This window comes from Pituophis catenifer, unplaced genomic scaffold (assembly GCF_029215685.1).
Source record: "Pituophis catenifer annectens isolate HBS135680 unplaced genomic scaffold, rPitCat1.0.hap2 SCAF_3, whole genome shotgun sequence".
Lineage (NCBI taxonomy): Eukaryota > Metazoa > Chordata > Lepidosauria > Squamata > Colubridae > Pituophis > Pituophis catenifer.
In genome coordinates this window covers 105415681-105427825 of record NW_027256883.1, presented here as the reverse complement: position 1 = coordinate 105427825, position 12145 = coordinate 105415681, and the positions used below count along the sequence as shown (strand labels likewise).

Sequence of the window (12145 nt, the reverse complement as noted above, 5' to 3'; positions counted from 1 at the left end):
CAAGTTATCTTCTGCTATTAATTTACCAGATAGCACTTCTAGAGATAAATTGTTGTAATTGACATTATCCAATTGTGATATAAAATTATCCCAGCTAGAATCAAGGGAATTGATTATAATGGTGAGGGTTTGTTCAGACACTGTTTCCCCCCTCAACATCAACTCCTCCCTTAACCTGTTTAACTCACATAAGTGTTCATTAATATCAACTCCCGCCTTCAACCTTGCAGAATAAAACTCCCTGTAAATTCTGTTTGTGGCATGGGAGCTTTTAAAATAAAATAACTTATGCAGTTTTACCCAGATTTCCGTTACAGTCAGGTTATAAGGTATACTGGGATATAAGGCAGGATCAATGGACATCAATAGGATACAAAAGGCCTTATGATGTAAAAGATCAACTTCCAAGGACCATGGTCTAGGTGGGGGTTTTCATTCATTAAGATGACTTGAATACTCTTTTTTTTTTTTTTTAATAAAAAAGTTTTTATTTTCTGATCAAACAAGTATACAATATAAACAATCATTCATACTATCATCAGAAAAAAAGAAAAAAAATCAATTTGGTAAACTCAATCTTCAACCCCTCCTCACCACCCCCCACCCCCGACTTCCCAGAACAAAAACAGGGCATAGATTTCACCAAACATTCGCTAAAATAAACTAGCTAACTGCAAGATTTAATAACTCCCAAGACCCCTTAACTCCCCTTTTACAATTTCATCAACCTCCCTTTATATAAACACAAAGTAACATGTAATCCAATAACTCTAAGAATTTTAAAACCATTAACAAATCTTAAACATTCAAACCTAAAAACATTTTTCCCCCTCCTACTTTTCTCAAAGTTCAGATATTTTGAAATCTCATAACAAAAAATAAACCTTAGATATTCACTAATTAAATTTCTACATTTTTATAATTAACCATTAGTACATTAACTAGAAAACCAAAAAAGATTAATCAACCATTAATACATCATATTTAAAAATCAATATTCAACTTTATACTTTTTCCCCCTCAGTAGTTATAACACCTAAAACATAATCAATTTAAACCATGAATAGAACAACTACAAAGCCAAAAAAAAAAATTAATCTTCCATTCTTGGTTTCTTATTTTAAAATCTCATAACAAAAAATAAACCTTAAATATTCACTAATTAAATTTCTACATTTTTTAAGTTTCTAAATTTCCCCCCTTCATTATTCCTCCCTCCAATTTTTAAAATTTAAAAGATAATCAACAACATAATTAACCATTAATACATAAACTAAAAAACCAAAAAGGATTAATCAACCATTAGTACATCATATTTAAAAATCAATATTTAACTTTATACTTTTTCCCCCCTCAGTAGTTATAATACCTACAACATAATCATTTTTAACCATGAGTAGAACAACTACAAAGCCAAAAGAAAAGATTAATCTTCCATTCTTGCTTTCTTTTTATATTTTTTCCAATCTTTCTGCATCCCTCCTACTTCTATTTTGAGGAGGTTTTTCATTTTAATTTGAGGTTGATATAACTGCAAAAATTGTCCCCTTTTTAAAAAAGTTTCCTCTGATTTAGAGCCCCCAAATCGCCTCTTCATGCTTATATAAATCAGTTCATTCCTTCGTCTGTAAAACCAAAGTTTGTCAAGAGTTTGTGAAGAAAAGTTCAATTGTTTCTTTTCTATTAAATGTATAGATGCCACTGACAAGTCTCCTTCATCTTCTGAAACTTCGAAAGTCTGGTCATTTACTACTTTTTTCCAAACCAAGTCATAATTTTGAAGGATTCTATCAATTTTTCCGAAAAGAGCAGAGAGTAAGCTCGAAAATTCTTGAGAAAATTCTTCCACCCTCTCTGCTGCAATATCTCCTGAGTTGTCATCATGCTCCGTAGTTGTTTTGATTTCCTCAGTCATTTCTGTTGTTATCCCTTTAAGAATTGCTATTTGGTTACTTATAGCTGCAGTATGATTATTCATGGCTTCTTTTATAAATTCTGTAAGTTCTGCATCAAAATCCTTACAACTCTGTAAATCAGACAACTGTTTCGTTTCTGACACCTCCAAATAGCATCCAGCACTTTCAAGATCTCCTTTCTTAGAAGCCATTTTATTTTAAAGAAATTTTCTTTCTTCCCACAACCATAAAATCATAAAGTCAGAGCCATCCTTTTGAGCAGCATTCAGCAATTTCTTTATAAACAATCTTTTCCCAAACAGCTCTTCAAAATCTATTCCAGCAACTTAAAGCCAGTCTCTGAGCACGAGTCTATTAGCAAAAACTTTTTCTAACTTTCCCTTTTAAAATCGCAACAAAAAAACGCCATCTTAACTTCCAGCTCAGAAAATCCAATTAGAAACATTGTATCCCCGGAGTTAAGTGTTATACTTGCAAAAAGCTTGTCCTCCTGCTTCTGTTCCGCCTGCTTTTTTGAAATCATTTAATCTTCTGTTTGACAGCAGAAATTGGACGCAACACCTAGCTCTGTAAAAAAAAACAGAGTCCCCCCGGATCCGGAGCTTCAGTGGGCTGAACGGGGAGCTCTCACCCTCCTAACCCCTGGAATTAATCCAGGGGTTTTCAGGGAGCTCTACCCTCACCCACCTGCTCTCCTCCCCTTCTTTTCCCGAAGGGGAGATTTTCAAGCCGTTTGACAGCTGATTAACGCTGTCAGAACGGCTCAACGGAATCACGGGGGCGGCGGTCTAAAAAGACCGTCAATGGTGCTGCGGAGCCAACCCGGAAGTTCTAGATGACTTGAATACTCTTAACCCAACTCTTAACTCTTAACCCATTTCAAAAAATAAGGCTTCTGCTCCAAAACCTGCAGCTCCACTACACTCTTGGTAAATTAGAGTTTGGGGTTTTTCAGCCAAATTTCCGTAAAATTTCCTCCACCCACACTTAAACTTTTAAAATTAGGAGGAAGAACCTGTACATTGGTAAACATAGAAACAGATATTGATTGATGTTCAGGGTGTGGTCCGTCATGGAACGGGCAATAAGGCATTGGAATGGAAGCACACAGCACAGTGTCTTCCATCTGGCATTCTGACAATTGTTCCTCCCCAATGGGACGGATTAAAACCTCATGTTGTGTGGATGCAAAGCTTGTTCTGGTTTGGTTACAAGAGTTCAAGGGTCCTCTCTGGTGCTCATCTCTAGGAAGTTTCGGACGCACTCCTAGGTTCCTATCTCCAGTTAAGGCAGCCTCTGGAATCACCCTGGATGTCAGTGTTGTCACGGATGGGTATGTCCCACTCGTGGCGTGCGCTGAATTGAGTGCGGACATCAGGGGTGCGTTGGTACATGCAGCTACTATTTGTTGAGCCAATGGCACCTGCGAATCATTGCCTAAAATGGTTGCTAGTGTTTCTATTGCATTTGCAACCTTACACTCAACATAAGAGTCTCTTGAGTTTTTAGCTGGAGTCATTGACATCATCAAGGGAGCTAGAATTTTTATGGCCTGATCTATAATGGTTTCAACAGCAGGTGGCGCTGTATCAACTTGGCCATGTTGGTCTAACGAAGAAGCAGGGACATTCAAATCAGGTGGTCTGTTATCCCCCATTCTCCACTTATAGTCCGAAATAGGGGTTTTAGAAAAAGATTGAAAGTCTCTAGCCGGTCCGGTGTTTTCTAGGACTTTGATCTTCTTTCTCTTAGCTGTCATCATGGCTGGATTCTTCAATGATTCGCTAAAATCAGCAATCGGGTTCTCACTTGTGATTGGCAAACCTAAAACTTGAAGGATTGCCTTCCTGAGTTCATCATCCACCTCTAAGTTTGTTTTCGAGGCCTGAAGTGGCGTTCTTCTAGTCTCTACTTCTTTAGGTGATGGTGGTTTACTCACTGCCTTAGGCATTTCAAAAAATAAGGCTTCTGCTCCAAAACCTGCAGCTCCACTACACTCTTGGTAAATTAGAGTTTGGGGTTTTTCAGCCAAAACAGTTTTGGCCTGAGTCCCAGACAGTCCACTTTGGGACTCCATGCTTTTCACTGCAGCCCTAGTCAACATCTGTTTTTCCTGCTTTAATTCAATTGCAGACATTTCAGTCTAGCGTATCGCCACATGAGTGTAGGTTCGCTAAGCCATCCTCTGCTACCAATTGTGGGGATGGGGTTGAGGGTTGTCCCCGAACCATGAACCAGCTCACAAGCAAACACACTAGAACTGAAATAAAACTAGCAGAGGAGTCTTGTATAAAAATATACTTTACTTCAAAACGTTTAAAAAACACTTTGTCTTTAAAAAGGCACATTAACAACAAAGTCTTATCTTGGTTAAATGAAGCCAGGCCATCTCCCTAAATTCCTCTCCACAATACCGAAACAGACTATAAGAAAAAACTAACATGACATTAAGCAGCTTCGGTGTCGATACATCATCGAGGTGGTAGAAGGGCAGCAGCGTAGGCTTCACAGCTATAAGTCACCTGTGGAAAACAGTTCAATCAGCAAACGTGGCTTGAAGCTCCTGGGAGGGAAACTGTCCAGCTCTCCCTCCGATCATGGCTCCAACAGCAGCAACAGTTCAGATGTTGGCTTGCGTGCTTCAACTCAGCAAAAGGCAAGCCGAAATTGGAGACTTCAAAAGGCTCCCAGCTATCTCAACTCACAGTTGCAGCTAGCTCCATGGGAGTATCTTTACACAGCTCTTCGGCTCCTTTTCTGCTGCTATCTCTGCTGCAGCCGTCAGGACTCCTTAGCTGAGTTCTCCTCCCTTCTGCAGTTCTGCTCTGGGCTCTGCATCCAGGTGCTTCAGCACTGGCTCTGCATCTAGGCCTAAACAGCGTCTAGGCCCAAATAGCAAGCAGAAAGGTCTGTGCTTATATGGGGAGTTAACCTGCAATTAACTAGGGCGGGGAAGGCCTGCAGTTAATTGCAAACAGGAGATGGCTTGATTGGGTCCATACTGTTTATGACTGATTAAGTAGCTACAGCAATTCTGAAAACACTCATGACAGAAAAGAAAGGCCATTTGGCTAAAGTCTCTAGAGCTCAATTTCCTCGAAATAACAAGTCACGTGACCATCACGACCAACCAGAACCGACACGTTCAAATCAGCCAACCAGAGATGGTGGTGCGAGAAAACGGCACGAGAATCAAAAGCGAGAGACCTAACAGCACGAGAATCGGCCAAGCCAGCACGTCTGTTGAGGAAAAGCTCTACGAGAGTAGAAATTGAAGGGAGACCATGCGACATGGAAATCGACACCGGGTCTGCCCTGTCAATCATGTCCTGGGCAACGCTTAAAGCACTTCTACCGAAGTTCCAGAGGAACCAGCTTTCATGGCAACGAGTTCGCCTCCTCGACTACCAAGGAAACCGAGTTCCTGTGGAAGGCGTGGGCACGTTCCGGCTCACCTACGGCGAGTTCCAGAAAGAGCTTCCCCTGACCATCATCAGCAAGTCGCTGCCAAGCCTCCTGGGCCTAGCTTGGTTTCGAGCCCTCGGCATGGGCTTCATGGGTGTCCACAGCCTTAGCGGATCGTCTCTAAAGGACAGCCTCCTGCACGAGTTCCAGGACGTTTTTGAGGAGACACTAGGCAAGTACATGGGGACCCCTATTTCTTTTAATCTAGACCCTAACGTAGCCCAAATTAGGTTAAAGGCAAGACGAGTACCATTTGCCCTTAAACCAAAAATAGACGCAGAACTTGACAAACTGATCAAACAAGGGGTGCTAATCCCTGTAGATCATGCGAAGTGGGAAACCCCATTAGTCACGCCAGTCAAATCAGACAGATCAATCAGAATCTGCGCTGATTATAAATGCACGATCAATAAGGCGCTCCAACAGAGCGCGTACCCAGTTCCAATCATCCACCATTTGCTTCATTCCCTGGGCCCTGGCAAGATTTTCGCAAAGTTAGACCTTGCGCAGGCGTACCAGCAGCTGCCGGTAGATGATGCTACGGCAGAATCGCAAACTATAGTAACGCACAGAGGTGCGTTCAAATGCACTAGACTGCAGTTTGGGGTTAGCATTGCACCAGGGTTCTTCAAAAGCACTATGGAGCGCCTACTACAAGGACTCCCGGGGGTTGTACCTTATTTTGACGATGTCCTCATTAGCGGCCAGAATGAGCCTCAGCTTGGAGAAAGAGTTAGACTGGTGCTCACCAGATTTAGAGAAGCAGGACTTAAGCTCAAAAAGTCCAAATGCAAAATTGCGGTACCCTCCGTAGAATTCTTGGGCTACCGAATTGACGGCACGGGCATTCACCCCACAGAAAGCAAAGTAAGGGCCATCCAAAATGCACCCACACTGAAGTCGAAGGCCGAATTGCAGGCCTTCCTAGGACTCTTGAACTTTTATACCATGTTCCTCAAAGACAAGGCCACTATTGCAGAACCATTACACAGACTGCTAGGGAAAAATGTTCCTTGGGTTTGGGGCAAGTCTGAAGCGGCCGCATTTAAGGCTGTCAAAAAACTTTTGTCGGAGGACAGTTTTCTTATCCAATACAACTCGGAATTACCGCTTGTGCTTGTCTGCGATGCATCCCCCTTTGGAGTGGGCGCCGTGTTGAGCCATAGACTACCGAATGGGTTAGAGGCGCCCATTGCATATTACTCTCACACTCTGTCCAGTGCAGAACGAAATTACAGCCAGCTGGACAGGGAGGCCTTAGCAGCTGTGGCGGGGGTCAAAAAATTTCACGAATATTTATTTGGCCGGACTTTTGAACTTATTACGGACCATCAGCCATTGTTGGGACTTTTGGCTGGAGACAAACCAACCCCGGCCGCTCTATCCCCCCGGATGACCAGGTGGTCTATTTTATTTATTTATTTATTTATTTATTTATTTATTTATTTGTTTAAATTTCTATACCGCCCTTCTCCAATATAGGACTCAGGGCGGTGAACAGCCAAAGTAAAAACAAGACATACATACAAAACGTACAAAATCTAAAAAACTGATTAAAATAATTAAATATCTTGGCCATAATTAAAACTGTTCCAATTTAAAATCAATTTAAAAATTTGACTCAAGCCAGCCCAGCTAGTTGGAATAAATGGGTTTTCAGGGCCCGACGAAAAATCCGGAGGTCTGTTATTGTACGTAACTCTGGGGGGAGGTTGTTCCAGAGGGTGGGCGCCACACCAGAGAAGGCTCTCCCCCTGGGGGTCGCCAGCTGACATTGTCTGGCGGACGGCACCCTGAGGAGGCCTACTCTGTGTGAGCGTACTGGCCGGTGGGAGGCTATTGGTGGCAGAAGGCGGTCTCGTAAATACCCCGGCCCTAAGCCATGGAGCGCTTTAAAGGTGGTCACCAACACCTTGAAGCGCACCCGGAAGACCACCGGGAGCCAGTGCAGCTCGCGCAGGAGAGGTGTCACATGGGAGCGCCTCGTCGCCCCCATAATCCCCCGCGCGGCCGCGTTCTGGACCAGCTGGAGCCTCCGGGTGCACCCCAGGGGGAGCCCCATGTAGAGAGCGTTGCAGTAGTCCAGGCGGGAAGTGACGAGTGCCTGAGTGACTGTGCGTAAGGAGTCCCGATCTATTTTCCTGGCCGCTTATTTGTATAGACTAATCCACTGACCGGGCCGGACTCTAGGCCATGCTGACGCCCTCAGCCAATGCCCCTTGCCCAATCTATTGGAAAACCCGACTCCGGAAGGCCCTGTATTGTTGATCAATGTTGTATCCCTGGGGCCCCTCTCGTCTGGCGAGGTGGCAAGGGCATCTGCCAAAGACACTGTTTTACGAACTGTTATGGGCTGGGTCATGAGGGGTTGGCCAACTAAGGTGGACAGTGGGGATTTTCAAATGTTTTTTGACAAGAAAAATGAGTTGTCTATGCTGGGGGGCTGTTTATTGTGGGGTGATAGGGTGGTTATTCCCTCATGGTTAAGGCATCGGGTGTTGGAATTACTACATGAAGGGCACCCTGGTATAGTCAGCATGAAGAGTCTGGCTCGGAGTTATGTGTGGTGGCCACAACTTGACCAAGACATCACTGAGTGGGTGGGGAAATGCAGGCCCTGCCAGGAGTCCCGCCCAGATCCCCCTGTAGCTCCCGTTAGAGAGTGGGAAAAGCCTAAGGGACCATGGGGGAGGATTCATATTGATTTTGCAGGGCCCTTCCATGGCCAGAATTTTCTTATAATTGTCAACGCTTTTTCCAAATGGCTGGAAATAGCTTTAATGCCATCAACCACTTCCGAGGCTGTAATTAATGTCCTCAGGAAACTATTTGCAACCCAACCTGGTTTCTGATAACGGGCCCCAATTCACGGCAACTCAATTTGAAAGCTACCTGGCTGAGTTAGGAATACGACACACATTATCTGCCCCGTTCCATCCGGCTTCGAATGGCCTTGCAGAGAGATTCGTACAAACGACCAAAGAAGCCTTTTCCCGACTCGATACGGGGGACTGGCAAGCCAGGATAGACCAGTTCTTAGCAGTACAGCATACAACCCCATGCACTGCCACAGGGCGCAGTCCAGCAGAACTTTTAATGGGTCAGAAACGTAGGTGCACACTCGATCGCTTACATCTGAACTATTCCCAAGACAATTTCAAGGGGGAAGAGGGAGGATTAAGACAATTCCAAATTGGGACCCCAGTGTTTGCAAGAAATTATGCTAGCAGTCCACTATGGATAGGGGGAATTATTGCTGGAATAACTGGCCCGAAATCATATACAGTGGACGTAGGGCAGGGTAAAATCTGGAGAAGGCATATCGATCAATTACGTAAACGTTTGAATTGTGAAGCTTGTGAAAGCCCCGATATTGTTAAACCTAACTTCCATAGTTTCCCTGAAACAGCTATCTCAAGCCCGAGTAAACCGGATTACTTATCGGGTAAGCCTGAGTTCCAGCACCACCCCAACGAGTTGGCACTCCCAGCCGGGGATGGCCACACCTCTGGAGAAATCCAGGAGGTTCCATTGGCAGAGCCAGGAGAGACGGGAGGTCCCTCTGACCAGCTCGACGCTTCACCAACAACTGAACTGCACAGGTCAACCAGAGTGAAGTCACACCCTGGTCACCTGCGTGATTTTGTATGTAAATATGTAAATAGATAGGATGGAGGGGAATGGAGGAGTGTTATGTATGTATCTATTTTGTGCGGGAAATTCAAATGCACCATTGCTTGTGATTGGTTAATGGTTATTTCTGAACTGTATATAAAGAGGGCTGTTGCCTGTGTTTCTTTGCTGAAGTCTCACCCTGAATTAAAGAGTTGTTGTCACTAGCTTGCTTGTGCCTCTCGTTATTCCCGCGCTACATCAGAAAGGCTCATTTCAAGCCCTCTTCGTATACAATATTAAAGGAAGAGGCTTCAGCCCCCCCACCTCCTTCCCTTCCTGCCTTCACGGACCATGCAAACTGGGAGCACCTGCCTGCCTCCCCACCCCCTGGCTCTGCTGCAAAGCCTCCTGTGTCCTCCCCACCACCAGATGAAGTTTTGGCTTTTCAAAAGTTCTCACCCTCTAGTCTTTGTTACCCCAATACCTTAACTGGACATTTTTTAACATAGTCAAACTCAAGTGGCTTGTCTCTTTGAAAAGTGCTTTGCCAAAGCTAGCCAGATAATAAGGATACAATAGATAAGCTAGTACTATCTCATGTAAACATATAATAACCCACCCAGAGTCACTTCAAAGAAAGATGGACATCAAACAAACTTAAAGATAATAATAAATAAAAATTATTAGGCAAGAAATTTAAACAATGGTGCTGCACAAATAGAAGGATGAATAATTGCAGTAGAATATTATACAAGTTTTCAGAAACTGATGTAGGAAGAGGTCTGCCCAAGGAGAGTGTTTTACATTAGTTGGAATAGCAATAGCAATAGCACTTAGACTTATATACCACTTCACAGTGCTTTACAGCCCTCTCTAAATGGTTTATAGAGTCAACATATTGCCACCAACAATCTGGGTCCTCATTTTACTGAGCTTGGAAGGATGGAAGGCTGAGTTAACCTTGAACTGGTAAGACCTGAACTGCTGGCACCTGGTGATCAGTAGAAGTAGCCTGCAGTACTGCATTCTAACCACTGCACTACCGCGGCTCTCCCCCAGATTTTCCAACTAATCCCGCTTTTGATAAGGATAGTCTTTCAACGACCATAGGAATGTGAGATTTTATTCTCTATTTGCATTTCTTTGACGAATATTGCTATGTCTTTTTTCATTGCCTTGTCTATGGATATTGCCAGCCTTATACTTTATAGTTTCTTTGCAGTGCTTTGCTTAATTAATCCTTTATTATATATTTTTACTTCATTAGTGGATTCATAGTGAATCTACTGCCCACTTTTTAATGTGGCAAAACACACCTAATGGCCTAATAAATATTCACTGGCATTACTAATTGGACACATTCCTCCAATGACAAGACACTGCAATATGATTTGTGAGAGAATTTGGCATCTCTGAAGCTGAAGCTCTATAACAAAGAAGTAACATCCGTGGATCTGTTTTATACCCATGTTCTCTATGCACATCTTTCTTCTCTTTTCTTACTTTTCTAATAAGTAAAGACCTGTTTTCAAACAAAGATAGTTTGGAAATACTTTGTTTATAATGGGTATTCTTCAAAGTCAGATCATACATAGTTCTAAACTCACCTTCAACAATATCACCCACGTAGTGATTAAGGGTCTGTGTTAATTCATCAGCACCACGATCCAAGCTGGTGTTCATACTAAACTTTTCTGTCAGAGCTGTGAAACCTTGAAAATCATAAGCAACTGCTATCAGTATAAAAATTTGAGACTGTGGATTAGGGATAAAAGAAGGGCAGCCAGGAGTTGACTCATTAGACTTTCAAAAGAAAATCTTAGCTTGAAGAAGAGAAACAAACAGCTATAAGTTTCAACTGATAAAGGAAAATCTCCATAGAATCTCTCATTGACAGCAGTTGACACACAGAGCATTATTTCCTCCACTGCACATTTCTATATCCTCAAAGTAAGTCCTTTTTTGCCCAAGAAAAGAGAAATAATAGTTAAATAGATGCACTTGTTGAAAAATCAGTAATTCCCTTGAGGTTTACTGTATGTTTATATGGATATTTTTAAACTTTGCTTTATTTTCAAGAAGAACACAAAGGTTTGCACTATTTTTTTTCTCATTTAGTATTTTAAGTTTCCATTTTAAAAAACCCTTCCCTCGGTGGCATACTGATTTCCTTTGCTTACCTGAAATGTCCATAAAGAGCAGAACACCATCAAAGCTTTCAATAAAAGGCATTTCCTGAGCAAAATCTCCATACACAATGATATCAGGGACATGAGCAGCTAATTTACCAAGGGTTGAAATCTCAATTTGTTCATTCTTATTAGTCATTATTATTTCTGAATTGGAACACAGCTTGGACACCTATTCACTGCTATATAGGCATTAAATCTCCTGTTGTGATGCCCCAGTACTGTGAAGACTTATTTATCTTAGATAACACCTCCATTGTTAGGTTTTGTGTCACAATGAACTGACAGCAGTTTCTCCTCCAATTACAGTAGATGGATTATACTTCACCTAACAACTGTTGCTAGGCTGAAGCATATTCTTTTCAACAGTGAATTCTCTTAGTTACAGATTAAGCTGTCACTTAATCAGCAATGTGCAGCAGTGAGCCAGCAGTGTATGGCAGCAGCCAAAAAGGGCCTGGTGGCTCAGCAGACTAAAAGCATTGTGATTAACACCAGCTGTCTGCAATTACTGTAAGTTCGAATCTCACCAGGCTCAAGGTTGACTCAGCCTTCCATCCTTTCTAAGGTAGGTAAAATGAGGACCCAGTTTGTGGGGGCTGGCTGACTTTGTATAAATATACAAAAGTATGAAGGCTATTGCTTAATGCATTGTAAGCCGCCCTGAGTCTCCGGAGAAGGGCGGCATATAAATCAAATTTTTAAAAAAAGAAGCTAATACAGTCCTTGGTTGCATAAACAGAGGAATAGAATCAAAATCACATACAGTTCTTTATAAAAAGCCTTTATAAAACCTTAGTAAGACCTCACCAGAAATACTGCATCCAGTTTTGGTCATCACATTGCAAAGAAGATGTTGAGACTTTGGAAAAAGTGCAGAGAAGAGCGACTAAGATGATTAAAGATCTAGGGACTAAAATATATTTATTTATTTATTTTATTTATTTATTGCGATTTATA

The 12145-nt window shown here is 42.4% G+C and overlaps 1 protein-coding gene across 1 annotated transcript in view; it reads right to left on the bottom strand.

The window, feature by feature from the left end:
* ADCY10 (adenylate cyclase 10) overlaps positions 1 to 11324 on the bottom strand; it is a 199965-nt gene extending 188641 nt beyond the window's left edge. The window contains exons 1-2 of the mRNA XM_070941042.1: positions 11177 to 11324; positions 10604 to 10708 (exon numbers count right to left, since the gene is read on the bottom strand). Coding sequence (XP_070797143.1) covers positions 10604 to 10708; positions 11177 to 11324 — 253 coding nt within the window. The remainder of the gene's footprint in view (positions 1 to 10603; positions 10709 to 11176) is intronic.
* Positions 11325 to 12145: the final 821 nt, after the last annotated feature.